General features: G+C 38.3%; 2 protein-coding genes across 4 annotated transcripts in view; both read right to left on the bottom strand.

Moving 5' to 3' along the window:
- Positions 1-279: 279 nt before the first annotated feature.
- On the bottom strand, positions 280-15,649 carry Elac1 (elaC ribonuclease Z 1). The gene is made up of 4 exons (XM_046419465.2): positions 15,507-15,649; positions 9,645-9,809; positions 5,897-6,373; positions 280-3,900 (listed from the first exon to the last, which is right to left on the bottom strand). The coding sequence occupies exons 2-4, from the start codon at positions 9,799-9,801 to the stop codon at positions 3,434-3,436; spliced, it is 1,101 nt and encodes a 366-aa protein (XP_046275421.1). The 5' UTR covers positions 9,802-9,809; positions 15,507-15,649; the 3' UTR covers positions 280-3,433.
- Positions 15,650-23,433: 7,784 nt separating this feature from the next.
- Me2 (malic enzyme 2) overlaps positions 23,434-24,595 on the bottom strand; it is a 71,263-nt gene continuing 70,101 nt past the window's right edge. For all 3 annotated transcript variants that reach the window (XM_046419466.2, XM_046419467.2, XM_046419468.2), the window contains exon 16: positions 23,434-24,437. In XM_046419466.2, the coding sequence (XP_046275422.1) occupies positions 24,270-24,437 (168 nt within the window). In that variant the 3' untranslated portion in view covers positions 23,434-24,269. The remainder of the gene's footprint in view (positions 24,438-24,595) is intronic.

Here is a 24,595-nt window from a genome sequence, read left to right as displayed (position 1 = left end):
ACACACCCCAACTTAAGTTCACAGGAAAAAGACAACTTTTTTCTCCTGGCTGGTCCACCATCCTTTTACTTCAGAATCACCTGGGGGGCTTATTAAAAATGAAAATTCCCTATTGACTTAGGAAGCAGAACCTAAGGATCTCTGTCTACCTATAGACACAACTCACACCTCAGTTTGAGACCCCTGGACCCAAAACACTAGCTCTCTCTGAGCAGTGGAATTATGAATAATTGCCTTCTTTTCTTGAATCTTAATAAACAATTCTTTACTGAGCAAACATCACTTTTATGATTCAAAGTTTATTCAAAGCACATTAATGAGGCATGAGTATTAGCAACAGTTGATTTAGGTTCCATTTGAACAAGTCTAAACAACTTCTGAGAACTAGAAAGTGCATTTTTTTTAACCTAAAATAAGTAGGTATCTATGAATTCCTGGCAACTGAAAGTCAATGTAGGACAAAGAAAGCACTATACCAAGTGTAGATATGGAAATCATTACCTCCATAAATCGAGCTGGTAAAACATAAAACTATAATCATTTTAGAAGTAATAAGGAATAGTATTTCTCAATATCCCAAGATGTTCCTTGGCAAAAAGAGGGTTCAGTGATCAAATAAGCTTGGAGGAACATGGCACATTATTACCCCTCTTCCCTCCTACTAATGTATCACCAGGAGTAGATTACAGGTTAAGTTGAACATACACTTCATTCTTAATTCTAGCTCCAAAAATTCTTAGAATTCTCCTAGCATTAAAAACAAACTCAAGGCCAAAAGAGGGTCTAGAAAGAATTCTCACCATGGAAAACAACATCTCAATTCCTTTCCTTGGTGTTGGAGGGCTCAGCCCACATACATTTATAAAGCCTGAGTCTAAGAGCATGGCTCAAGCTAGCTACCAAATAAAGCCCAGAAGCAGCAAAACTAAGCACCAGGCTACTAGATATTTACTTTTGTTTATTATCCACCCTTACACTATGAGGTCAGGGCTAGAAATGTGTCTCCTTTTGTCTACTCATTTTATGTACACCCAACACAATAAAGCTTAGCACTTGTTTGGTACTCAGTGAAGCGGGCGCACCTACCAGGTGGTTTAAGTTCCTGAAAAGTACAGTAATGAAATGAGCTTGGCACATAAGTATGTTCTAATTTGTGCACTCTCATGACATCAAGGCTTTATTCATTCAGAAAACATTTCTGAGTGCTCACTGTAGGTAGGCATTTCTAAAAATATAGAGGTGACCAGGACATAGTCTCTACCCGTAAGGGTTTCGTGCAGTGGAGATACTAGTCCTAGGCTTTCCCTATGTACAGGTTTGGGCTCATAGTAGATGTCTAATTAATGCTTGTTTAGAAGCAAAGATACACTATGCTGATCAAATTTGGGCACTTTGGGGGCAAAGTCTAGTCAGAATCCAACCATTCTAGAGATGCCTGAAAACTGAAGCAGAGCTTTTTTTTTTTTTGGTACTTGGGATTGAACTTGGCCCTTGTGCATGTGAGGCAAGCACTCTCCCAAATGAGCTATATCCCCAGTCCCAAGCAGAGCTGTCTTGATCATCACTACTATGCCATCTCCATAACCATCCAGGAGTCAAAATTTTTGACCAGAGAAACCCGAGAACCCAAAGAATTTTGAGAGAACACACTCTGACAATGTTTCTAAATTTGTGTAGCGTAAAGCTCTTTAGGTTCTTGTGATGTTAATACACAACATTGAAAAAGGAGTTCATAAAAAGTTGACAGCCCTCTACTGCAGGCCTCCTCAATGCCTTTACCCAATGGGCTCCTTATCTGCACTGTCACATGTAATCGTCACAACAATCCTGTCAAGCAAGTCTCTCCATCCCCATTTTGGAGATAAACAAGCTCCAGAAGTTAAGAGAGAATAAGTAATCTGCTCTAGACCACACAGAGGTGCTACACAAAGTACAAAATGGGACTCTAAAATCAGGTCTTTCTTGCACCCAACCTGGTTTGTGATCATTCCAAAGAATACTGTTTTTAATAGGTTGATGGGCACGAACCCAGTCCCAGAGGGGACACAGAGCATAAAACATTCCCCAAACTGATTTAATTAGGGAGCCCTTTTGAATGAATCAGCATTCTATATTAATTTTCCACAGAACATAAGATCATAAGGAAAGGCTATTCTACGAGGAACATTTATTAAGTTTGTGCTCAAAGAATTATTCTCTCCTTATTCTGTATGTTAGGAATTTTCATTATAATGTGCCTTGGTGTGGATCTCTTGTGATTTTATACATTTGGTGTCTTGTAAGCCTCTTAAATTTGATTTTCCAATTCATTCTTCATGTTTGGAAAATTTTATGATATTATTTCATTGAATAGATTGTTCATTCCTTTGGTTTGGAACTCTATGCCTTCCTCTATCCTGATAACTCTTAAATATGGTATTTTTATGGTATCCTATATTTCTATTATTAATGGGGACATGTAAATTAAATCTCAGTAATAAATACCACTTTTTACCCCCAGATTCATAAGCTTCACTTGATGACTCATTTCTTTCAAAAAATATTTGATAGAGCATTCCAATTCTGACATATTCAATCTTCAGGATCTGTTGTTGGATCAACTTACCTAGTAATTCAACTCAATATGTCACTAATTTTGGTAAAGCATATTCACATTGGAAGTATAAATTTTAACTTGCTGTATAACTCAACAGGCCTGCAATATGCATTTGGGGATGAGGTTATTCTACAGGACTAACCCAAACTTTACAGGGCATCTAGCATTCCTGACCCCTGCGGATTAAAACCAGTAATATTATCACTACCACCCCTCTGTCATTGTGAGAAGAAAACATTCCCACAATTTCCAAATTCCTAGGACAGTACTCAGATGAGAATTGTGGGCTAAGAGCAAACCAAAAATTTCAGCAAAACACTAACATATCACTTAGCCCAGCCCTGAATTCAATAATCCAGTAAAACCACTGCATGCTATTGGTAATATTACATATACAAAGTCTTGTAACTCGCTCTTTCTCTTCTGTTAATAACATGAGCAGATTCAACACAAACTGACAAAATACCATTTCTAGCCAAGAGGCCGATTCCAGTGTACTTTGCCAATTACTACAATAAAGCTGGGCAGAAGCTAAGCCCAGGACTGCATGGCTTACATCTGTGGCAGTAGTCAGAAAATGAGAAGAATACCTGCAAAATCTATCTTTTTGTCAAATATGCACTTTAAGAAGGATGCTGGGTGGTTTTTTTTCTTCTTCTAAAAATGATTTATTATCAAAAAGCTTGCTCCCTCTCACTAATGAGTCAGATCAATAATGCAGCTCCATCCTTTTTAGGATTATCAGGGCCAAAATAATTTCAGACCAAAAACAAAAACAAAAGAAAAAAAAAATCTGGACTGTAGGTTCAGTAACATTTACAGACATGTCAATATGTTTCATTTCTTGATTGGAATGCCAATCACCATAAAATCTTCTGCTAGAGTCACTTCTTGGAGATCTAACACTGATTCTGCTTGCTTTTTCAGTTCCGCAATGCCATCTGTTTCTCCTTCTCTGGCCAAGGCAACTGGTTTGTACCTCTGACTGAAATGAGTAAGAACCAGCCTCTTTGCTTGGCACATTTTTGCAAACGTTGCTGCCATCTGAGGTGTGCTATGGCCATGCTCCTTTGCTTTGTCCATCTGGGTGTCATCCAGGGTTGCCTCATGGATCAACAGGTCTGCTTCAAAGCACAGTTTCACTCCTCCATCTCCTACAACCCCAGAACAATCACCCAATATGCATATTTTTCTTCCAACAATAGGCTTTTTTAAGACATCCTGGGGAGAAATTGTAATCCCATTTTCCAGAACAACAGAGATCCCATTTTTCAGCTTCCCATAGGCAGGACCTGGCGGAACACCTAATGATGAAGGCAGACAATGTTACATCATGGATATGGAATTTATGACTGTTTAAAAGAGTCTATTTTAATAGCATAGCAAATAGAAGATGGAAAAGGCATCAAATTCTTTTCATAATTATTATAAATGTTTTACTACTGTGGAAACTCGAATATTTATACATTTTAAAAGTTCAGTGTTGACTCCTAATACAATGTCTTTATATTTAAAACATTTCTCATGCACATGTACCAGATGTCTTTTAAACTCCTAAGTCCCTCTAAGATTTTGTTATAGTCAAGATAAAAGTTTTGATTCTCTGCTGTGCATAGGAATTACAGCTTTTAAGGGTATTAAATAAATTAAATATATCATATATTAAATATAATAAGGTCATCTTTGGGTAAAATTAGAAAAGTCATCTAAATAATGACATAATCAATGCTAGTCAAGACAGGTACCTACAAACTAACATAATAAAAATGTGTTAGAGAGAACTGTTGGATCACAAGATCAATGAGCATTTGGACAACTGTACACAATCAATCTTCTTCATGAGTTGGTGAAGTCCTATGTTTACCAACCTGGAATTAAATCTCACATCAGTTTAGAATAACATCTGATCATCATTCTGGACAACTGCTTACAAACAAGTGTAATGATAGTGATAACCAATTCCAACACTGATCATGTTTAAAATTTCCAAATATAACAGTATTTCCATAGGCTTTTAGATAATGAAAATAACTTTGACCTAAGTTACTTTTCCTCATCTAGCATCTTATTTAGAGTGGAGAAGAGACTGCATATGTAAAGAGACAAACATAAAAAATATCATCATGCTTTTTATAGGCACAGTCACACCATGTTAAGGAAGGTAGAGATGGAGGCAGAATGGACTGGGCCTCTGCTCCCTAAGAGGTATTAAGGATCCCCTCATGCATGATGGCTAGTTGGAGGAAGTGTGAAGCCTTCCATGGCCCTAAGACCATCTTGGTGTACTTCTTCCCCACTGTGATGAACCCTGGTATGTAAAACTGGTTGAGGTGTAATATGCTAAACACCAAATTAATCAAGGTTGCATGAGTAGACAAAGTAGATTGAGCAGGAAACCATGGAAGTACTTGGTTGCAGTTTAAGTTGTAAGGTTAAGAACCAAGGAAAAAAATTCTCAGATCAAAGATGTCACTGAAAACATACTTCAAAAGGAAGCCATGAGGGTTAGGGAATAGCTTAGTGTTACAGTGTACAGCATTTACCTACCATATGGGAGGCCCTCAGTGCTTAAAAAAAAAAAAAAAAAAAGAAAAAAAGAAAACTGAAGACAAGAGACCTAAAACCATCACCATTACCACCACCTAAACCATCTTACCAACCAAGACAGTACAAGGCAGATTAAGAGTGTGGATCCAGGCAGGTATGGTAGCAGATCCCTATAATCCCAGTAACTCAGGAGGCTAAGGCAGGGGGACCGCAAGTTAAAGGCCAGCCTTGGCAACTTAGAAAGACTCCATCTCAAAATAAAAAATAAAAGGGACTGGAAATGTAGCTCAGTGGTAAAGCAACTCTGGGTTCATTCTTCAGTACCAAAATAAAACAAAGCAAAAAACAAAGGAATATGGCTCCAGGAAGTTAAAGAGAGAAGGATTCAAATATACTACATATTTGACTTTTATTCTGAATAAAATCTTATGGCCCCAAGGATTTTCCTTAATAAACAAACTTTGGGCAAAGGAAGTGAGTACAGAAAATGTAAGTTTCAGGCCTGAGACACAGGAAAGGAAGTTACTATGATACTTCTAATGGCTTCAGTAAAAAACAGTTCAATTGATAAAAAAAGAAAAAACACGGGCTGGGGTTGTGGCTCAGTAATAGAATGCTTGCCTAGCACAAGTGAGGCACTGGGTTCGATCCCCAGCACCACATAAGAAAACTAAATAAACAAAATAAAGGATTGTGTCCATCTACAGCTAAAGAAAGAAGGAAAGAAAAAACAAAGCAAAACAAACCACTTACCAAGGTCTTTCAGCTTCTGTGCATTGAGTTTACCTGGGCGTTTCTTTTCTACAACTGAAAACCCAAAGGAGGGAATTCTGTGAAAGAGGCGAAATGCTTTTACAACAAACTGTTCATCATCAACCAGAAGGTATGAGTTTTCTTCTGAATCTAATAGGATCGTTCTTCCTTGTCCCTCTTTGGGAGAGGGGGGGCTCTCTGTTGCTTTATCGACATGTGAAGATTCTTTTAGTACTTCTGTAGGACACTGATCTTCTGTGGGCACCAGCTCATGGACCACGTAAGGGAACACCAACTCTGTGTGAGAGAGCTCCATGGTTCGCCAGATAAAGTCTCGAAGTCCTACAGGGCCATAGATTTCAATTGGCTGTTTGGTGACCACAGAGCCACTCTGCAGGCTGATTGTGCAGAGGAGGCCGGGAAGGCCAAAGAAATGGTCTCCATGAAGATGTGTGATGAAAATCTTGGTAATTCTCCCTTTTGATTAAGACAAAGAAATATATTTGGAAATTTTTAGAAGTAAAACCTCAGACAAAACTATTTGAAACAAACCAAACGACTTACATAAAAGCAGGAAGTTGAATTTACAAGTTCTATTTACCATCATAAACTTATTCCTTTACATTATACGACATGATTCCAGAAGTAAGACAGTCTTTATTTCACTGGATGGTTTTAAATAAGATGAACTTTTTTTTCCACAAAACATTTTCAAATTACATAAGTTTTACAGTATTTTCCTATATATGTTCTCTCATTTAAAAACAAGAAAGAAAGAAAGAAATGAAATATGTGTACCAAAATAATTCACTTAACTAGATGGGACTAAGTGTCGAAAGCATTTGGCAGTCACATTGCCCCCTACTGCCCCCTCTGGGAACAGGGAATGTGTATTCCAACAAAACAAAATGTTCCACCAACTACTCTGAATGATTGGACCAGTGCCCGAACCTAAAACTGCCTTTTAAGGACTCTACTCTGGACAGGGATTAGCCAACCAAGTCAGGGCCTGCCTATGCGGGTGAGCTTGTAGGAAAAGGAGAAAAAGGATGGGGGTGGGGGGTACAGGAGGGGGAGAAAAGGAGGAAGAGAGTAACCGAGTAAGAAACAGGGGAAGAAGGTGGGCAACTATAGATGCCACAATGTAGACTGGAGAGCAGGTCCTCTGGACCTATATCTTGGACCTATCTCTTGCTTTTAGTCTGAACGAATACAATAGCTTTTTCAGTGCACTATTGGCTAGGTTATAACTTTATTTAGCCAATAGTAAACTGAATTTACTGCTGGTATGTGGCAGGATGCCACATCACCATTTTCTGAGGTGCACCACAGGCATTTTGAAAGTAACAATCACAACTAGCACATTTCCAGTATAACAGGCTTTTGGGCCTACTTCAAGACCCACCTATTTTAAATATTTGATACCATAAAAGTACAGGATCTCTTTATTGATACCATAAAAGAACAGGAACTGTTTATTGCAATGTGATTTGTGCTACGTCAGCAAATGGTCTCCAGTTTCTCCATTCTAGACTCTTCCTAGAACGACTCCGCCCAACCCAGGCTGCAGTGGCAAGTGGCAGAGAACAATGGATTGGGCAGAAGTTGATTTTGGACCCTGAGAACCCCCTGGAGGCATTCTCTAACTAGAAATCTCAAAATGCTCCTTTCTCTTTTTAGTCCTTGTTGTCACTGTTTATGACTTCGAGAATCCTTTCATTTCAACTACCTGTCTAGGCTGCCAAGCCACCTCCAAGTGGGACCTGAAGACTACACAGACATAAGGATGGCAGCAGCTAAGCCCAGATCACACGCTGGCCTCAAAACTGTTAACATCAGACTTTCTGGGTCCTCTCCTATCTACTCCAAAACAAAGCCAGAGTAGAACACCAAAACAGCCTGTGAACCCAAAGCACGCAAGACAAATTAAGTAAGTGGAAAATTGCTTCCCACAGTTATCACAATTTCAGGGAAGATAAACATTTCATTTTTCAAGAAACTTGATTTTAGAGGAAGAAGTAACAGTAACCACAATTATCAGAGGTATGAGGAAGCTATCAAATGAAGAACACATGCATTCCCTTTCATTTGAGAACAAGGAAGTGATGGAGAAACACTGCCAAAAACAGTAGTGGAATACAAAGCATCCCCAGAAAAGAATGATAATAAACACCCTCTGAAATAATTATTCTTACAGCAATTAAAGTCATTAATTTTCACAGGAAAAGTTCTGCAACAGATTGTATGTATATATGCTCAGCTAAAAAAAAAAACAGGTTATGCAAAGTACAGTGTGATTCCATTTATGCAAAACGACACATACATACATACAAATATACCCATACCGTTACAATATCTGTATGTATAGAAAATTTACCTATGGGAAGAGGACTTGGGTTTCTCTTCTTTACACTGTTTTGTTTAAACTTCTACAATAAGCATATTTATACATTTATTATTGTTTTATTATTATCATTTTATTTATTTACTTTTTGGTGCTGGGGATTGAACCCAGGGCCTCACACATGCTAAACACGTATTCCACCACTAAGCTATATCCACAACTCCTTTTAAATTTTTATAATCATGTTAAAAGCATGTTTTTGTAATCCTTTTTTCCCCCAGTACTGAGGAATGAACTTAGGAGTGTTCTACTGCTTAGCTACATTCCCAGCCCTTTTTATTTTTTCTTTGGAGACCCAGTCTTGCTAAGTTTCTAAGACTGGCTTCAAACTTGCGATACTCTTGCCTCAGCTTCTCGAGTTGCTGAAATTACAGGTATGTACCTGTGTGCCCAGTTGTAATACTTTTGAATAATCATTTTATGATCATTTTATTTTATTCTGTTGGGTTTTTTTGGTGGTGCTAGGGATTAAACAAAGGGCTTCCTGCATGCTAAGCATGTGCTCTACCACATTTAGTACTTGAAAAATACTTCCATTATTCTACTTATTATAATTACAAGGTTGATGACTATCTGCATCTCCATTTCTGCTACTCCACTTCTGTCATTAAGAGATCCTGGGACACTAGAAGTATCTTTCCTTTTGTCATCAAGTTACCACACCCTGTGATGAGTTGTGGGAATTACTGCACTAACTATTTATCAAGACCTAAAAAATAAGATGTAGGTTGCTCAATGTCTTATCCATTCACAAACTGAACAGATATCTATTGGGCATCTACTAGGTACATAAGTGATCAGTGAACTTAGTTTATTATATAGGAAGATAAAGAACACAGAAAAAAACTATTTCAATAACTTAATTTCAGATACTGATGATGCTAAGAAGTTAATAAAAAGAGGAAGAAATAATAGAATGGGGTAAGAAAGGGAATACTTAACTCAGAAGGTCCAGAAAGCCTCTGAGAGCATCTTCCTCCTCTGAACACCTGCTGCCCTTTGTATTTCCTCATGACAACTATCCCCTCATGGAACTGAATATGTCCACTGTTCCTTGCCAGGGCAGTGTCCATCTAATATGTCTCAGGTAGCTCTCCCATCTTGCACCCCCCAAGTCTATAAAATTCTTACTCTTGACATTTATAGACTAAATGAAAAGCAAATAAACAAGTACATGGAGTGGTAATGGCAGGGTGCCTGGGGGCCTCCCAAGTCTGGCCAGAGCTCTAGCAGGAAGTAGGATCACAACTGGTAGGGCTGTTTCTGAACAACAGGCCCAATGAGAACTAAGATAATGACAGAGAACAAAAAATAATCTTGATGAGACACTGACTGCACACTAACCTGCCTTCAGTTGGCTTTTCATAAGCTGTGTCTGTGTCCCCTCTCCACAGTCAAAGAGCCAGCATTCGCCTTCACACCGAAAGACCACAGCAGAGGCACCCCGAGTAGGGGATGGATATGCTGCACCAGTCCCAAGAAACGTCACATCCATAGACATCTTCCACCCTGCAACAGAAAGTTCACCTGATTATTTCAAATTACTGTTCCGTGTGATTTACTATTATTTATTTATTTTGGGTGCTGGGGATTGAACCCAGGGCCTTGCACTCGGTAAAGTCGCTCTCTAAGCTACATGCTCAAATCCTATTTGTTTTTTGATTATGAGCCCTCCCTACCCTGAGTGGTGCTGCGGATCAAACTCAGAGCCTCATACATGTTTGGTAAGCACTCTACCACTAAGCTACATCCCAAGCCCTGGTTATAACTCCTAATTGAACTAAAACAAGTCAACAAACCTTATATTGACTGTTTACATATACAAAATTAAACCTAGCTAAAGTAAATCAATTCAAAACTGTAACTAAGAGGCTGGAAGTATAGCCTACTAGTAGAGTGCTTGCCTAGCATGTATGAGGCCCTGGGTTCAATCCCTAGCACTGAAAACAATCAAACACCACAGCTGAATTTCAACTACATAGCATTTCCAAAGAAAAACTATGGGACAGTAAAAAGATCAGTGCTTGCCAATGCAATGGAATAAGGAGGGAAGGATCAATAAATACAGCACATGGGATTTTTTTAGGACAACAAAGCTATTCTGAATGCTACAGTAAGAATAGACATGTCATTATACATTGGTCACTTATACACAGAATGTACCACACAAAATAAAGCCAACTTTAGTTAATCATCGTGTGACAATATTGATTTATCAAAGGTAACAAATATGTCATAGTAATGCAAGATATTAATACAAGAGAAACTGAGGGGTGAGTAGCGAGAGGGCCTATAGGAATTCTGTAATTTCTATTCATTTTTTTTAAAGTTCTAATAAACACTAAACAATAATAATCTAGTTGAGGTTCTGGGTAAGAGGTGGTATTTAATATACTCACAAGCAGTGCTTCTGGTGCCCATGGTGATCAGTCCTTCCTCTGAACTATTATGAACAGTAATGTTCTATATTACTCTACAGTAATGTTGATATTTCATTGTAATGCTGAGCAAATGTCTCACTTCCCTAAGTGACTGGTTATGGGGTTCTGATCTTTTAAGTGATCAATAACCTGTGAATATTTAGATTTCTACCAACTCCTGGCACTATCGCTTTCACTATTTATGGGCATAACTGCCATCTCTGATATATTTCTATTATGGAAGATGTGTGTCAAATAGAATAAATATTGACACTTATACATAACCAAATATAGATTATCCACATTAATCCACATTGTTGGGTGGAGAGGAAAACAAATAATTTTAAGAAAAACTACTACAGTAAGAAAATATGACCAAAAGTATTGATAGCTTTTCTTGGTCCTAGGAATAACCAGATAAAAACAGAAACAGGGGAGGGGGAAAATCCCAGTCATAAGGGCATAAAAAAACCCCCAAACCTTATAAATCACCAGAAATAGTTAGCAGGACCAGGACCTAAATGATTCAAATAAATGGAGAAACACACTATGTGCCTTGATAGGAAGACCTGATATTACATAAATGTTCATTTTTTTCAAAATTAATGTGGATGTCTTTAGTGTAATTTCTATCAGATTTCCAAGAGATTGTCTTAGAACAAAAACAATCCAAAGATCACTTGGAAAAGAATAAATGTCTGAGAATGGGAAACAAAATTGCAAAAAGTAGTGAGGAGTGACTTGCCTTTTCAGATGACACTTATTATGTTAAACAGATATAATAAGAATAATACTGGCATAAAAACACAGGTAAAGGAAATGGAAGTCCAGAAATTAATATGTACAGGAATCAATATGTAACAAAGGCATAAAAGGGTGGTTTACTTATTGAATGGCACCAACAAAATTGGCTATTCTTGCAGAAAAAAGCAAAGTCCCTGTTTTACATTGTATGTAAAATTCCATTCCACATGGGTTAGCAATTCAAACCTTTAAAAATCCAATTTTTTTTTTTTTTTTTAATTAGAAAAGGGCTGAGGGTATAGCTCAATGGTAGAGCACTTGCCTAGCATGTGTATAAGACCCTGGGTTTGATCCCCAGCACTTGGGGGAGAAAAAAAACAGAACAAGAGAATATATGTATATAACCTTGGGGATGGGAAAGCCCTTTATTATCAAGACAAGAAGCCAAAAAATTTAAGGAAAGATATTTTCACTGTATTTTAAAAAATATTTTTTAGATGTAGATGGACACAATATCTTTATTTTATCTATTTATTTTTATGTAGTGCTGAGGATCTAACCCAGGGCCTTACATGTGCTAGGCAAGTGCTCTACCACTGAGCCACAACCCCAGCTCTTTCATTGCATTTTATATCGTTTTATAACTTTATATATGAAAAGACTCAAAAAGTCAAAGGAAAAATAATGGCTAGAAAATTGGTTTGCATATCTTATGACAAGGGATTAATGTCCCTTTAAAGAGTTTATACAAATGGATTTTTTAAAAAAAATACTGACCCAAAAGAAAAAACGGTAAAGGACACATCCCAAAAGAAATTCAAATGGCCAATAAGCATGAAAAATGCTCAGTCTCTAGGTAGGTAGTAGGAATTCAAATTAAAGAAATAAAGAGACACCATTTTCCACATAGAAGCTGGCAGATATCAAGGAAGCAATGCTGGCCTTGATATCCATTATCCAGGATGAAGTGAGATGGACAAATGGGTGCTCTCAGAAGCTACTGACGGTGGAGGTGTAAATTGCAATTAAGACTTGGGCGAACGATGGGAGAATACATATTATCAATAATAATGTTGCTGTTGATAACAAACCAGTTATCTCATTTCTACCCTACAAAAATAAAGGATCTACATACAAAAAAAAAAAATGTTTATTTACTGTGGTGCTTTTAGGTGGCTAAAATAGGAAGGCAATCTAAATATATGCCATTATGGAAATGGTTTTATTAATATTCCTAGTAATATATGATTAACTATTTATTCCATAGCTAATAAAAACTCAGGTCTGAAACTATCATCCTAGAAGGGTAAGAATGATAAAAGTTAAAGTTATGGTATAATCTCATTTTTGTAATATATTCTCCAAACCCTTATATTTATGTAAGACAGAAAGTCTGGTATGGAAGGATACACATATACTGGTTATCTCCAGGGTGATTAGAATGCTGGGGCAGAGAAAGGAGATATTAATTTTCAAATCTTTGGATTGTTTTCAGTTACAACTGACAGTATTTTATTTTTATTTTGTATTTAATTGTGATTCTATTTTTAAAATGGTTAATACAGCCATACTTTTCTAAGTAGACAGCATCTTGTTTTCCTTTCATTTCAGGAAACAGTCAGCTCTCTACTCCCTTTACCCTTTACACACAAGGCAGCACATTTTATCTCGGACCAAAGCCTTGAGGTTAGTGCTAGTGGCCGTCTGTATGTTCCACGTCTTCACCTCCAAGATTAAGCCTCAATCTAACAGTTAAGCAGCTTCCCTACTGGACTGCAGATTGCAAAAGGTGAGAATAAACACAAAGTTAAAACTTTTTACAGTTAATAAAATGCAGAAGGAATAACAGAATATAGTCACTTTGCAATCCCTAACAAACAATGCACCTAGATCAGTGGTATGGAAAACTGAGAGCATATCAGAATCACCTGGAGAGCTTTTAAAACATATTAATGATTAGGCTCCATCTTAGAACAATTTAACAGTAAATTCTGTGAGACATGTGTTTTGATATTTTTAAAAAGGGGCAGGGATATTCTTCCCCTGTAATTCTAACAGAGTTAGATTTATTAATAACTTAGAAATAAGGACAAAGGAGAACTATAATTAATTGATCATGCTGACCTAAACTCATTAGTTAATCTTTAATTTAAAAAAACATTTTATTAAGAAAAATTATCCCAGCAATTTGGAAGGCTGAAGCAGGAGAATCACAAGCTCAAGGCCAACCTCAACAACTTAGCAATACCCTCAGCAACTTAGCAAGACCCTGTCTTAAAATAAAAAAATAAAATAAAATGGATGTAGCTCAGTGGTAAAGTGCCCCTGGATTCAATCCCCAGAACTAAAAATGAGAAAAGAAAAATGCAAACACATATGGAAATATATCAGCATAAGGAATGCACTGCCACATTTCCATCACTGAGCCTCAGCGATTATCAACTTATGGGCAATCTTGATTCATCTATTCCTCCACCCTACCCCCACTGCTCCAAGAACACTTGATAATTGGTATGAGGTACTTTCATTTGGCTGTCTTTCTGACATCAACATCAGATCCATCATTTCATTAGGAGTTGCCAAAAGGTGTTATTATTCTCTTATTCCTTCTGCAGTTATTAGCTGGTATCCTTCTATAAATCCCTGTTCAATTAACTAGTTATCCTGCAGTGTAATTTGTACATAAAAGGTCTACAAAGAGACGAGATATTATCTAACCCCTGATGATGCAATATGAAATATAGTCAGCAGCCTTCATGAGGTTTTCTTGCCAAAAAAATAGAATCAAAACCTGAAAAAGCCTGTAGGTCTAAATACCAGTTTATTAAAGGAAACCACAGGGATGGGGAAAGCAACATGCAGGCTGCAAGAAACTTTACAGGACAAATGACATAGTCTTTTTCTACAAGTGAAAAACAAGGAAAAAAATAAAAAAGATTAAATGAGATCTTAGAGACATCAATCAAATGTAAAGTGTGTAGCTTGTCTGGATCCTAATTTGGACAGACTGGTAAGGGGAGAGTCAGGGAAGAGACAATCGGGGAAATGTCAACACTGGATAGATGATAATATGAAATGCTAATATGACTGATAATGGCTTTATGTTTAAAAACAGAGTTACTGTGTTTCATTATTTAACCGATGGAATGATACATTTCAAATTTGCTTTAAATAGTACAGTGGAGGTAAGAGATGAAACAAGATTGATCATGAGTTAGGAGTTGAATATATTATTCTATTTTCATGTATGTTTGGAAGTTTCCATAACAAAAAGTTTAAAAACAAACCAAATAATCAAAACCCTCCCACTAGGTCAGAAAGCAATTAGAAATTCATGTAATCAATGATGCATGTTCTGCGACATGCGCCATTCCAGGTACCAGGAATTAAAAGCGGCCAAACCAGATTAGGTCCCCGTCTTCTTGGACAAAAAAAAAAAAAAAAAAAAAAAAACACACAACAAAAAAAACCCAAACAAACAGATGTTGGCCTTGTCAAGACTGTGATCCACCCTCGACGAAGTGTACATTCTGGTGGTGACCACAGTTGTCACTCTGGGCCCGCGTTTCCCGGTCCCGGCTGCAGATCACAATCCCTGGAGACGATGGGGCTCACACTGGGAAGGCTTCCCAAGTGATTCTACTGGCTGCCCAGTGGAGAACCAGCGCTCCCTAGTTTCCAGACAGTCACTGTCACCCCTGCAATCACCGAGTGGTGTAGGTAGGGCAGATACTGCCGTCCTCCATCTTAAAGCTGGAGAACTGTGGCTCTGAGGGAGAGTGAGTGGCCAAGCAGAGGCCAGGCCTCCGGCGACCAGCGAGCCCAGGCTCCCCTACCAGACCGCGTCAGTTTCGCAAAAGGCGGGCCGGGCGGCGGTAGCAGCGCCAGGCAGCCGAGGCTCCGGCGGGGATAGTGACGAAGCGCGTCCTCGCTACCGGGGCCCGGCTCCTCTGCACCAGACTGGGCCAGGCCGAGCCGAGCCGAGCCCGCGAGTCCCGAGGAAGCGCGCCCGCCCTGCTCCATCGCACCCTACCACACTCACCCTCTCCCCGAGGCCCGCGCAAGAGCCGAGGGAGGTGCAGGCCCGTTCCGAGGCCCAGCAGTCCGCGGGGCAGCGACGCGTGCGGGCGGAAGTGCGCCGCCGACAGGGTCCCACGCGGCCGCTCTAGGGCGCGCGGGAGGTCCGCGCTCGATGGCGCCCACCCGGGGCCAAGCTCCTAGAGCTTCCTAGCTCCTGGCGGGGTCGCCGGGCAAATGCCAGCAGGTGCCCGCCTTCTGTCAAGGTCGCTATAAAATGGTGGCCGTGACGCATGAAGGCCAAAACGACTGCATCAAAATTGAAAATGTTTATTCTGGTTTTTGCTTTCTTTTGTTTCCCGTGTCATGTTTTTCAGACAAGAATGTGCTTCCTGATGTTTTGCCCAAGCATGTGTTTGTGTAATTTTGTCTTTGGTTGGGACAAATCTTTCAACACTAAACCTGAAAGTTTAAGCTTGTAATACCTCAAGAAAACTCAGGGACCTTTGAACCAGAGTTCATTATCAGAATGATCATGTGCCTTTATTCCAACGTTAAACCTTAGCATTTGCTTAGAATCTGAAGCTGGTTGTGTGTATTTGCCCCACGCCTTGCAGACATTTCTCTTCGTCATGCGGGAGTAAAAAGCCAGAGTCCGCAATGTATAGAATGGTCGCATAGTGATTACAAACCACAGAGAAAAAAAGTAATAGGAGTGGGGTTTTTAAAAATTGTAGAGCTTTTGGAAACTACCAGAAGAGAGACATCAAGAACCCCCATTTTCCGATCTCCACTTCATTCAGAAACCAGCTCCCCCGTAATTTCAGTGGCTGGGGAGGCTGAGACAAGAGGATGGATTTCAAAGCCAATTTCAGCAACTTAGCGAGTCCATAAGCAACTCAGTGAGATCCTGTCTCTAAATAACATACAAAAGAGGGGAGGGGGACCTGGGATGTGGCTCTGTGGTTGAGTGCCCCTGGATTCTATCTTCCATACCAACACACAAAACATTGATCAGTCTACTTTTTGGACTTTTGGAAGATTTATTTATTCATGTATTAATGAAGTTCCAAATCTGTGGTTTGTATTAATTTTGGTGCTGAGGGAATTTTTAAGATGCCTTGGCAAGCAATAACAATATGAGGAACAAATAAAAAAGCAAAGGAGTGGTTAAGATTATATGAAAGTGGCAGGTGGATGGGAAACCCAAAGACTAGGGAGGCTGAGGCAGGAAGATAGTAAGTTAGAGACCACCTTCAGCAATTTAGTGATACCCTGTCTCAAAATAAAAAATACAAAGGGCTGGGGATGTAGCCAAGGTTAAATTACTGTATAGGAAATAAAGAAAGAAGGAAGGGAGGGAGGGAGGGAATATGGGAATGGGCTTGGGTGTAACTCAGTGGTAGAATACTTGCCCAGTATGTGAGAGGTTCTGGATTCAGCCCTCATCACTAGCACGTGGGAACACACACGCAAAAACGAAAGACAGGGAAAAGGGAGATCACTATCCAGGAAGAGGAAGGAATTGAGCTGGATAGAGTAGGAAAAGACAAAGAGCCTAGGACACTGGCACATGCCTATAAATCCCACTGGCTCTGGAGACTGACAGGTGGATCTCAAGTTCAAGGCCAGCTTCAACAACTTAGACAGGCCCTAAGCAATTTAGGAGACCCTGTCTCTAAGTAAAAATATGAAACAACGGCTAGGGATGTGGCTTAGTGGTTCAGTACCTGTAGGTTCAATACCCCCCACCCCCCACCCTGGTCTTCTACATATGATATATAGTGGTCTTCTACATATTGCCTCTTCCACAGAAGTAACAGACTTGGAATTAAGGGGGAAGGACAGTGCCAATGATTATAAATTAGTAGAAGGTAGTGGGCAAGTTCAGAGTCAACAAAGTGCTAACTTAACTACATTTTCCTTTTTTAAGTTATATTCAGAAAACATTTGTTGACTGTCTGATTATGTGAAACCAGTGCTTTCTATACCTATGTAGAGAAAGAGTCCTGAACGTGGTGAGAAAGACATTTTGAGACTACAAAATAAGACTTGACCCCCACTTCTCCTGTCACAGGAGGCGCCATGTGAATGTGATGATGGGTTTCAGAGCACAGCATTTTAGGCTGGTAGTAAGTTACACTCCTAGGAGTCAGAGATTAGAGAGGCATATTCTCATGGTTGCTTACTTTGCAGTGTCTTAAGTGTAATTTTAACTGTGTGTGTGTGTGTGTGTGTGTGTGTGTTGCTGAGGACTGAAACCAGGGGCATTGTACTACTGAGTGACATCTCCAGCTTTTTTTATTGTTTTGAGACAGGGTTTCACTAAGTTGCTGAGGTCTTGAATTTATGATACACCTGCCTCAGTTTTCTGAGTCACTGGGACTACAGGCATGTGCCACCACATCTGATCTTTATGTATAATTTTTAGACCAGCTTGAGAAAGAAAATTATTTGTGTTCAAAGTTGCCTTCCAGTTGAGACCCAGAGCAGATGGTACTTAAGATCCACACTGTTTAGTGTTCATGAACTGAGCCACCATTCTTACTGTTTCTGAGTGTTAGTACTTTGACAGGCAATGGAAGGTTTTTATTGGTCTACCTACTTCAGCTAGAATAATGAGTTAAATAATGAGCTAAAAGTGACCCTGCAAAGTGACCTATAGCCTCAAGGTATCTTAAGGATGGGGGCTATCACAGGAAAGACCAAGGCAGGATTAGAGGGTTAGGACATTGAGTTCCACCCCTGAATGCTGGAGATAGGAGAGCTGAAGGTTGAGTTTATCACCAAGTTGGGTATTTATTACTTATTGCAGCAGAGGAGGATACAGGCCATGGGGAAACGTGGGGCATCTCTGTAAGTGGGTGTTAGAAAATACTTTTGTAGGATTTGGATTTGTTTGGTTTAGTGATTTTGCAGAGGGGCCATGGAATTTGACATTTATTTTGGAACGGACTAGTGGGTGAGTAGGAACAATTCTATGACTGGTAAATCTTTAGTGATATTTATCACATTCAATAAACTACAGAGAGTACTAACTAGAGTGAGGCTAGAACTATAATTGGTAAAAATCAGCAGTCAATCATTTACTAGTCAGGATTCTGGGGATGCTGTTTACTTTTGTGGTTTGGACAGCATCCATATTTTATCTATAGATGTGGATTGCAGAGTGGCTATTTAAAAAAAAATACATTTATTTATTTATTTTTATGTAGTGCTTAGAATCGTACCCAGTGCCTCACACGTACTAGGCAAGCGCTCTACCTCTGAGCCACAACCCCACCCCAGAGTGGCCATTTTTATCTGAACCCATTTGGTCACAATAGCCTGAGGTTGGTGTTCTGTGAGATGGTTCACACTCAACAGGACACCAAGGCCCAGCCAAGTTTCAAGCTGGCTTTCATCACCAGTGAGGGCAGCTGGTGCTGTCAGGGTTGTAGCCTTTCACTTTATCAAGGCAGCTGGGCCAGTGCGGGTGGGAGAGCCTGAGTTCTCTTCTGATGATTCTGTTTTCTGGAGATTGGAAACAAGGCATCTGCTGAGCTTGAGGTTGCAGAAGAAATGTTAGAGATTTGACAGCAAAGATTTCAGATTCACCTGACAGGAAAATGCCAGGAAACAAACAGAGTAGGAAGTTGAACATAAGGAAATAAAGAGAAAAGATGAGGAGCACAAGGAATACTTCATGTCTGAATTTAAGTCTCATAATAAATTCCCAGGTCAAGTGTGCATTTGTTTTAAGGGGATAATGCCAAGTTTTTAAAAATTCCTCTACATAGTAGTCTTTAAAAAATGAGGTCATCAAGCATGTTTTATGCATAGGAAAATTTTACTAAGAAAATATAAGAGCATACATCTCATTACAAGTAATATATCACAAAAAGAGAAAAATAATTCACATAACTATGATGTTTTTAGACTGATCCTTGGAACCATCTGTAAGAAAATCTGGTATGTCTGTATGAGAGGCATTCCTCTTAAACTACTATTCCCACAATTACCACAAGACTAGTTGTTCTATCATTTTATCTTAAACACAAAAGTGAGAAAGGCCAAGCAATGAGTTGCAAAGTGTGGCTTCCTTGAAGTCAATGATTAATGCCTGCGATGTTATCAAAGGGAAGAGAAAATACTATCAATTGCAAAAATATGTTTTTAATTTCAGTTGATTTTAAAGCTCCTTGAAATACAATAAAACATTGGGCAGAAATTTTGTCAAATATTTACCTAAAATAGTTCTCTAGAAGTTTCTTATTCCACACACAAATTTACTTTTACTACTTTCTGACTGTTCTTACCTTTTTAACAGAAGTTATATATGCAAATAGCACAACAGATACCATTTAGAATACACCTTACAATGCAGATGTACATTGATGTGTAGATTAACAAACTGAATAGTACAATATATAAGTGCACTTCAAATTGATTTGCACAGAAGTTATAGTGGTTGGCAATTCTATGACTACTACTAAAATAAAAGGCATTAGTCAACTATTAAAATCTTTAGTGATATTTATCACATTCAAAACCAAATCCTTACACATCTAATACTTAAAATTTAAAGATTAACAAGAGGTTTACATTGTATTTAAATTATAAATGGGAACAAAGAAAAATCAAGTGAAGTGGTAAAATGCACTAAGGATGACTTAAGAATTTTTTCCTGAAACTTCTTTTTTCTTCCCCTTTTCGTACCAGGGATTGAACCCAGGAGTGCTTGACCACTAAGCCACATCCCCAGCCCTTTTTATTTTTTAAGATAGGGTCTCACTAAGTTGCTGAACTGGTCTTGAATTCCCAATCCTCCTGCCTCAGCCTCCCAAGCTGCTGGGATTATAGGAGTGAGCTGTCACACCCAGCTAAACTGAAACAATTCTTGAAGATTCAGGTAAAGTCACCTATAGAGGGCTTTCTTTCCTAAGATGGGTATGAACTAAGAGTCCCAGCTTTGCCACTCATCATGAGATATTCTGTAAGTCATTCAACCTCTCTGTGCCCCTCTCCTTGTCTATGAAACAGGGATAGAAACAGGTTTATTGTGGATTAAATATACAAGATGCTTGGAACACTTAACTTCTGAACAGTGTAGGCACCACCCATACAATCTAGTTGGTTATAACTTGCTAACTGTATGCCAAATGTGTTGGTGATAATTCATCAACTATATAGGAATCAATGATTTGCAAGAACATAGACTTAAAGTTAGGAAAGGGAAAATAATTTTTCTGGAACATAAAAGGAAATCTGAAAACCGAGGAATATATAACCATACATTTTCTTTACTTATTATTTGATACTGGGGATTGAATCCAGGGGCACTTATCTGAGCTACATCCTCAGCTCTTTTGAGACAGGGTCTTGCTAAATTTCGGAGAGTCTCATTAAGTTGCTGAGGCTGGCCTCAAAGTCACCATCCTTCCAAAGCTTTCCAAATTGCTGGGAGTACAATTGTGTGCCACCATGTCTGTTTTTCTGTTAGTCTTAAAACTTACAGTACACTGAATGTAGAAATAAAACTTTGCTTGGGAAACAAAAAGAAAGCCAAGACTTAACAGCCATGTGAAAATGTTGTTTACCCAAAGATACCATACATTCAAGTCATTTGACTCAATGTGTATATTGTGTGCAATAAAACTATGAAAATGTTTCCATATTTACTTTTCTCTTTGGGTGGCACAGTTTTCCTTATTTAAGAAAGAAAAATAATGCCTCAAAATCTAGCACTACTTAAACTCTCAGTAAGAATTAGTGAATTAGCAGTTTAAGAGTCATGTCTTACTTGAACCTACCTGAATGTACTAAAATTTGAAAATAAAGGATTAGGTTTTATTTCTCCTCTCTGCTTACATTAAAATCTCTCTCAATTTCAGGTGAGGAGAAAGTTTTCTATAGCTAAATTATCTTGAATATTTTAAATATTAAATCTTACTTTATTTCATCTGCAGTTTAACACTTACATGCTAAAGTGCAAATCACAGAGAATCAGAGACCATGAATCTGTGCAATGTTCTATAGCAAGCAATATGCCTGCAGCTGTACCCACGTGGTCATCTTGGATGAAAATATGGTATTGGGGTTATTTCATTCTTTAGGACTTCCTTTAAATGGATCCCAGTGGAGAGTTTTGAGACTTGTATTACTGTTCTCAATATTACATATGCCCAATAAAGCTGATTTTATTTTGGTGAGTCCAACAGAACACTGAAGATATTTGTGAAAAAAAAGTTATCTTTAAGGGAGACTGAATGAGCCGGAGGAAAAAATCTTACAGTGGCGCATGTCTATAATTTCAGCTATCTTGGGAGGCAGAGGCAGGAGGATTGCACAAGTTCTAGGCCAGCTTGGGCAACTTAACTTAGCAAGACCCTATCTCAAAATACATTAAAAAGGGCTGTGAATGTAGCTCAGTGGTAGAGAGTTTGCCTAATATGTGCAAGGCCCTGTATTTAATCTTCAATACTGGGAGGTGGGGGAGCCACAGGAGTACCTGGATGCCACCCCAATCCTTAGCCCCATTCTCTTTGGGTCTTCTGTTATCTGGGAACAATGGTTAATGCTCCATACTTATAACATTGTATTTCAGTCTTAATTCATTCATCACTCTTTTGCAGAAAATGAAAATACTATTTCTCCAGAGGCTGATAATTTAGAGAAGACAAAGTACAAGGTAAGTTCTATCATTAGGGAATGAATAATCAAATTAAAAAACCTCACAAATATCCATTTGTTAGCTAATCTTTTATAAGTGAAATTTGGTTGCTAGGTTTCACTTAAGTATGCTACAAATCCAGAATTTAAAATCACACAGTATTCTAGTTTTTATGTATTCTCAGGAAAAAAACTATTTAAAGAGTTCTATATTAATTTTTCTTATAAAAACTCTGATAACTAAATATAACAAAACTAATGACAGCTACTCCATGTAAGAGTTTCAGTTGATCTTTTTCATATATATAGAAGCACATAGTGTATAAACACTAGGCTGAAACAGCACACCACTTGCAATACTGTGGAGCAATGCCTGTTTTCTTTAACAGCAACACAGGTGGTACCTGGAAGCTCATCAGAAATGCAAACTCTCAGGCCTCAACCAGGACCTGCATCAGCGTCAGTCCTCAGCATTGGTTAGCTCTCCAGATGATTCCGATATCTGCTTTAAGGCAGTTGTAAGGGCAAGTATATGTCTGTGTCAGAACCACCTTCAAGAACTTGCTCAAACTATAGCTGCTAAGGGTCTGCCCCTAGTGGCCTGGGGCAGGGCCAGGGGCAGGAATGGAGGGAGTTGGGGCAGAGGCATCTCTTATTTTATTGTTTAGTACTGTGGATTGAAGCCAGAAGTAGTCTACCACTGAGCTACATTCCCAGCTCCCCCATTTTATGAGACAAGATTACTATTGTAGAATGAACATTTAAAAGTTTTGCTTCTTGCAGCACATAAGGCAGACAGATACTATAGCTATACCACCATATTTTAAGATGCTTCTGGATCTTCCATTAAAAATCTCTAATATGTAAGCTACACAAGAAACTGGTCTCTTTAGCCAGTTATTATCTATTTTACTGGGATTAAAAATGGCATCTCCTGGTCTGAACACCTTCCTTATTCATCCCTACTTAGCTTTGAAAAGTAATAAATTCACCTTTAATAGAGAAAGAGTTGTCACCACTAACAACATTCAAGGGAATGCATTGTAGGAGAATCCCAAAACTATTTTGAGTAATAAAGAACCTCAGTTGGATAGGGTATAGTTCCTCCAGTCAAATACAGCTCATTCAGATGTAAACCACTACTGATTTATTTTAAAAAGTACATGAGATTAGCTGTAATGTATGCTTTAGGCATCCTATATGCCCTCAACTAGAAATTAAAAAACAAAAAAAACAATGTATTTTCATTATAAGCAAACCTACATTTCTAGTTGGGCAATAAGGTAGCATAACTGAAGCAATTAAGTTTAAGACATTACTTTATTAAATAAAAATCATTTTTACACACTGTTGCAAAAGACTGCTTTGTCTAAAGGCAATAATAGTTCCCATAACTCTCTCCTAATGTTATAGTTATTTTTTTTTTTTTTTTTTTTAGAGAGAATTTCAATATTTATTTTTTACTTCTTGGTGGACACAACATCTTTGTTTGTATGTGGTGCTGAGGATCGAACCCGGGCCGCACGCATGCCAGGCGAGCGCGCTACCGCTTGAGCCACATCCCCAGCCCCCTAATGTTATAGTTAAACCTTGATTAGTTCCAGAAAATAAGAAAAAGGGAAAAAATTTTATTTCCCTAGATCTGTGTATTATAAAAGAATTTCAGAGCATAAGGTAAAATGAAGCAGATAAAGTTTTACATACTGACAATTTTCTTTGAATTTTGTTTAAAATTTGGCTGCTTTGCAAAATTTGCCCTCATATCCACAGAAATAAACTTCTATTTTTGTAGAACTAACCGGATGATGGAAGATTGTTACCTATAACAGTAAATAACAAATACTTTGGCAAGCAGGACCAAAAATACAAGTGAAGACATCCATAGACACATTTTAAACATCTCTTGGGTGTTGTATGGCTACAAATAAGGACATTAAGCATTATGGTTGATTGTAGGGTATTGGTGGACCTTAATACAGTCAACACATCCACCTCCAACAGACATGGACATACATGGGATAAGTCAAGTAAAGTAGTGGGGGAAGAAAAAAAATACAGAAACACCATAAATCTGATAACATCTCTCAAAAAAGGAGCTTCCCTGAAGCATGGGAAATATTTATTGGTGTGAGTGCTTCTATTCTGTTATCTGGGGAGGTCTTGATGCAGATTCTGGCCATTCATACATATCGGGCAGCAAGGAATCATATTCACTTCGCCATATTCTTTCTTTAATATACTTGGTCTTGTCTTCAGGTTCTGGGTATCGGAAAGCCATTTTATTAGCATATAGGTATTCTGTAACCTGAAAAACAAAGAAGATTATTGTATAGGCTCTCATAGAAAATATTACAACACAAGAAATAAATTTAGAAGAATAGTATTTCTTCTTTTTAAGAATAAAAAAAAAATTACTTTGACTTACTTCAAAACATTCAGAAACTATTCAAAGTTTAAAAGACA

The sequence above is a fragment of the Marmota monax genome, unplaced genomic scaffold (genome assembly GCF_021218885.2).
Source record: "Marmota monax isolate L192 unplaced genomic scaffold, Marmota_monax_Labrador192_F-V1.1 WCK01_AAM20220418_F8-fsc00088, whole genome shotgun sequence".
NCBI lineage: Eukaryota > Metazoa > Chordata > Mammalia > Rodentia > Sciuridae > Marmota > Marmota monax.
This window is presented reverse-complemented; position numbering and strand designations above follow the sequence as displayed.

Coding starts and splice junctions, on each gene's coding strand:
- Elac1 (XM_046419465.2), bottom strand. CDS start 9,801: ATGTCTATGGATGTGACGTTTCTTGGGACTGGTGCAGCATATCCATCC. Junction 6,374..9,644: donor GAAAAGCCAACTGAAGGCAG/GTTAGTGTGCAG, acceptor CTTAATCAAAAG/GGAGAATTACCAAGATTTTC. Junction 3,901..5,896: donor ACAGAAGCTGAAAGACCTTG/GTAAGTGGTTTG, acceptor CTTCATCATTAG/GTGTTCCGCCAGGTCCTGCC.